Raw genomic sequence first — 3,942 nt, forward strand, 5'->3', positions numbered from 1 at the left:
TTATACTTTGTTTTTGCTTCTCTGAATGTGAGCGCATTGTGTTTGCTGCCCCATCCATTTTCTACAGCTGCCACACTGTGTGGGAAAAAAAAAATCAAGATGAGGCCAACAGAGCGCACAGATGATCATTTTAAAAGCTCACTCTCACATTTAGAAATGGCAGCTTGCCCACTTAAAACCATGCACCCTGTTGTGTGCATGGAACAGCAATTAGGTGGCCCATAGCTGCTGGAGCGACAGCTCGCCTTACATCCTGTACACTGTCAGTGCTGGTATTCCCCTGTCAATAAACTGCAGCCGGCATGCCAGCGCCGATCAGCAGCCGTTGGTGTGTGCGATGGCGAGTTGTTAATGTTGCGCTCAGAGCGAGTCAGGATGTATTCAAATGCAAAATATATGCAGGGTCTGTGGCAACCCAGTATCTTTCATTAGCCATAGGAAATGGGTCATTGTGTATTAATGGGATTTGACTGACTAATTCCCGTCTTATTATAACTTCTATAGCACCACTTTCGGATCTTTTAATGAAAGACCTCTATTATGCGTTTTATAATTCATTTTTTTCACAAAAACTACAGTTAAAGCAGAGTGAATGTCTTTTTACACAATGAAAAGCCAGCCGATTCGGTCTTATTAGAGGTCATGGGAATACAGAACAGTGTGAAGCCAGACTGAATATTGATTGTGACTTGTTTTCTGACCCGTTTTTCATCTTGTGAGCTTTATATTGTTCCGTTATGACTCTTCCTCTCCCTATTTCCTCCCACAGGAAGCTCTGATCAGCTGCTGGGTGCAGTTCAGTGATGGGGCAGTTACTCCGTTGGAGCTGTTTGACCGAAGCGTCTACTCTCTCACGGTCTCTACCTCAGATGAGAGGGTGGCCACAGTGCGCCGAACCCCCCAGTCCACGTTTGTGGTTGCTCAAAGTGAAAGCGAAGGTCGGGGGAGGCAAGTTAGGGTGGAGCTGAGAATCTGTGAGGAGTGTCAGAAGTCTAAGAGGAAGAGTAAGCTGGCGGTTGGTGCCGGGCTTCTGAAGACCAGTTTCCAGAGCGACAGAGCTTTTGCAGGGGAAGGAGGCTCTCAAAAGCAGAAAAATGTGGATGGCAGTACACCAACAGTGCTCAACGGTGACATCAAAACAACAGTGGTGTCCCAAAATGCTGCCAAGGATAAGAGACTGCTCAGAGGTACAGCTTTGGACCGGCTGTCCAGTGGGACAGAAACTACAACTTCATCAACCTTCTCGACCAATTACGTTCAGCCCCATGAAATTTGGGTTGGTACCAGTAAGGCTACCAGAGGAACTTCCTTTGGTGACATGAGCAGGGTCACCCCAACAACTATGAACAAACTAGGCTTAAATACGCAGTGGGAGACTGCCAAACCAATAGTGAATGTATTTGATCAAGGGAAGAAAAATAACTACGGAAACATGTTTGACAACGCCAATTCCCCTTCTAACAATGACAACGCCAATGCAGAAGTACCTAAGAAGGAGCCACCCAAATCAAAACCCCCAAAACTGATTGAAGGAGATCTCATTAGAACATTCAAAGCCATGTCAGACATGGAGATTGGGATGTATGCCTTGGTGGGGGTGTCCTGCGTAGCCATCTTGGCTTTTCTGCTGAATTGTGCTTCATATAATCTTTGTTTTCGCACTAGTAAGACTCCCATACAGACCACTCCGACTCCCAGCACAGACCCAAAAGAACACAAGCACGACTGGGTTTGGTTGGGCGGTGGCAGTCAGAGGAGCAGAAGTCCAGCACAAGACGTACCCGCCCAAACGTCCACGCTAAAGCGCGAGCCTCCTTGTCCTTTGGAGTCGCGCCATTCCATCGATTCCATGGGCCATTGCAGCATAGAGAACACCCTGCCCACTGTGAGTGCCCCAGCGGTCCCGGAGAGGACTGCGACACTGGGTCGCAGCCGGACTAGCTCCCAGCAACACCAGTATCAAGGGAAGCCAGTCAACCCCATGGGAATCCGTTCTGCCACCTTGCTTGCGAGGCCCCACCGCAGTGAACCTCTACATTCCCCCACCAGCAAGAGAAACCAGGTCCAGTTCACCACCTTCACCACCCTGGACATCAAGCACCTGAATGCGCTGAAGAAGAATGGCGTGGACTTAAACTGGGCCAACCAACAAGCGCAGCAGCAACCAGCCGCCGCCGAGCCCAAGACGCCTTTACCCGACATGCCGTGGCCTGTAGTGAAACCACTAGGAGAGCCCCAGTGAGTCACTGCGGTGTCAGTTTGTGTCTATATGTAATTAGGACAGAAAGAATTTTCACGACTGTGGACATTCTGCTGCTGAATGTTTTAAGGAAAATAAGCAATTTTGATACGTTAGAACAATTTATATATCTAACAAGATGTGCTATCAGTACCAATTTCTAAAGTTTTAATTTAAAAACGCAATTTATAAACATCTATCTTAAGTCCTTTGCTACATTATACATTTAAGGGAAAAAAAGTGTAATATTGTTCTACTTTTGTATTTTTCCTGTAGGACCTACTTAACACTGCTAGTTATTATTATTTTGGTAATTTCTTTGCATTTTTGTCAGACCTTTTATGTGTAGGACTTATCTAGCAAATACCTGAGGACTCTTTACAGTTTGTCAGACAATTTTTACTTTTTAACAAGCCTTCTTGAGAAGTCCATATTCACTGTCATCACCATACAACTCATCCAATCCATGGTATGTAAAAAAGCTTTTGTGCAGAAGTTGAGATGAATGTTTCATTTGAGGTTCCTGGATTTTTCCCTTTCAGGAACAATATGTATGATATCAAAAAAGTGTACATTGACACAGTGCAATACATGTTCATCTGCAAAATATGAGACTCTATGATACATTTTCTATGCAATACTTTGTCATGTCTAAAACAAATGTTATGTCTATGTCCTATTTGTGTCTACCAATAAAGATAAATATATATGCATTTGACAACACTTTTGGTTTAATTCTGATTTATTTATTTATTTTTTATTAAATAAAACAGATTCCCAGTAGTGAACTTGGATTACAGACTAAAGCTCCATTTGGAATCAGCGGGATTAAATAATGTTTAATCACTGCCGACTGTAGTTTATATCATATCATTCAGAAAAATCTCAGAATTTGTTGTGTCTGCCAACACTAATTTATTAATTTTTTTATACTTCCAAATCTATCTTCTTCTGGTCATCCCGGACCAGGTCGCGGGGGCAGCAGTCTAAGCAAAGATGTCCAGACTTCCCTCTCCCTGGCCACTTCCTCCAGCTCCCCTGGGGGGACCCCGAGGCGCTCCCATGCCAGCCAACAGACATAGTCTCTCCAGAACCCCGGGACCTCCGCGTTGTGGGACATGCCTGAAACACCTCCCCAGGGAGGCGTCCAGGGGGAATCTGAACCAGATGACTGAGCCACCTCAACTGGCTCCTCTTGATGTGGAGAAGAAGCGGCTCTACTCCGAGGGCTCTCCAGGTGGCTGAGCTTCTTACCATATCTCTAAGGGAGCGCCCAGCCACCCTATGGGAGAAGCTCATTTCGACTGCTTGCAGTTGAGATCTTGTTCTTTCGAAGATCGAAAGATCAACCAGAGCTTAGCTCCCTCTTCAGCACAACGGACTGGTACAGCGACCGCAAAATGATGGACGCAGCTACAATCCGCCTGTCGATCTCACGCTCCGATCTCCCCTCACTCGTGAGCAAGACCCCAATATATTTAAGCTCCTCCACCTGAACTAGGTACACTCCATCCACCCAGAGAGGACAAACTACCTTTCTCTGTTTGAGAACCATGGCCTCAGACTTAGCGATGCTGACCCTCATCCCAGCCGCTTCACACTTGGCTGCAAATTGCTCCAATGCATGCTGGAAGTTCTGGCTCAATAAACCCAACATGACAACATCATCTGCAGAGAGAAGAGTGGAAATCCTGTGGTCCCCG

The 3,942-nt window shown here is 45.9% G+C and overlaps 1 protein-coding gene across 1 annotated transcript in view; it reads left to right on the top strand.

Annotated features, from left to right (window-relative positions):
- si:dkey-1d7.3 (transmembrane protein 132C) overlaps positions 1–3,355 on the top strand; it is a gene marked incomplete at its 5' end in the record, with an annotated part of 17,480 nt that extends 14,125 nt beyond the window's left edge. The window contains one exon of the mRNA XM_024299758.2: positions 770–3,355. Within this exon, the coding sequence (XP_024155526.2) occupies positions 770–2,242 (1,473 nt within the window). The remainder of the gene's footprint in view (positions 1–769) is intronic.
- Positions 3,356–3,942: the final 587 nt, after the last annotated feature.

This window comes from Oryzias melastigma, linkage group LG12 (genome assembly GCF_002922805.2).
Source record: "Oryzias melastigma strain HK-1 linkage group LG12, ASM292280v2, whole genome shotgun sequence".
Lineage (NCBI taxonomy): Eukaryota > Metazoa > Chordata > Actinopteri > Beloniformes > Adrianichthyidae > Oryzias > Oryzias melastigma.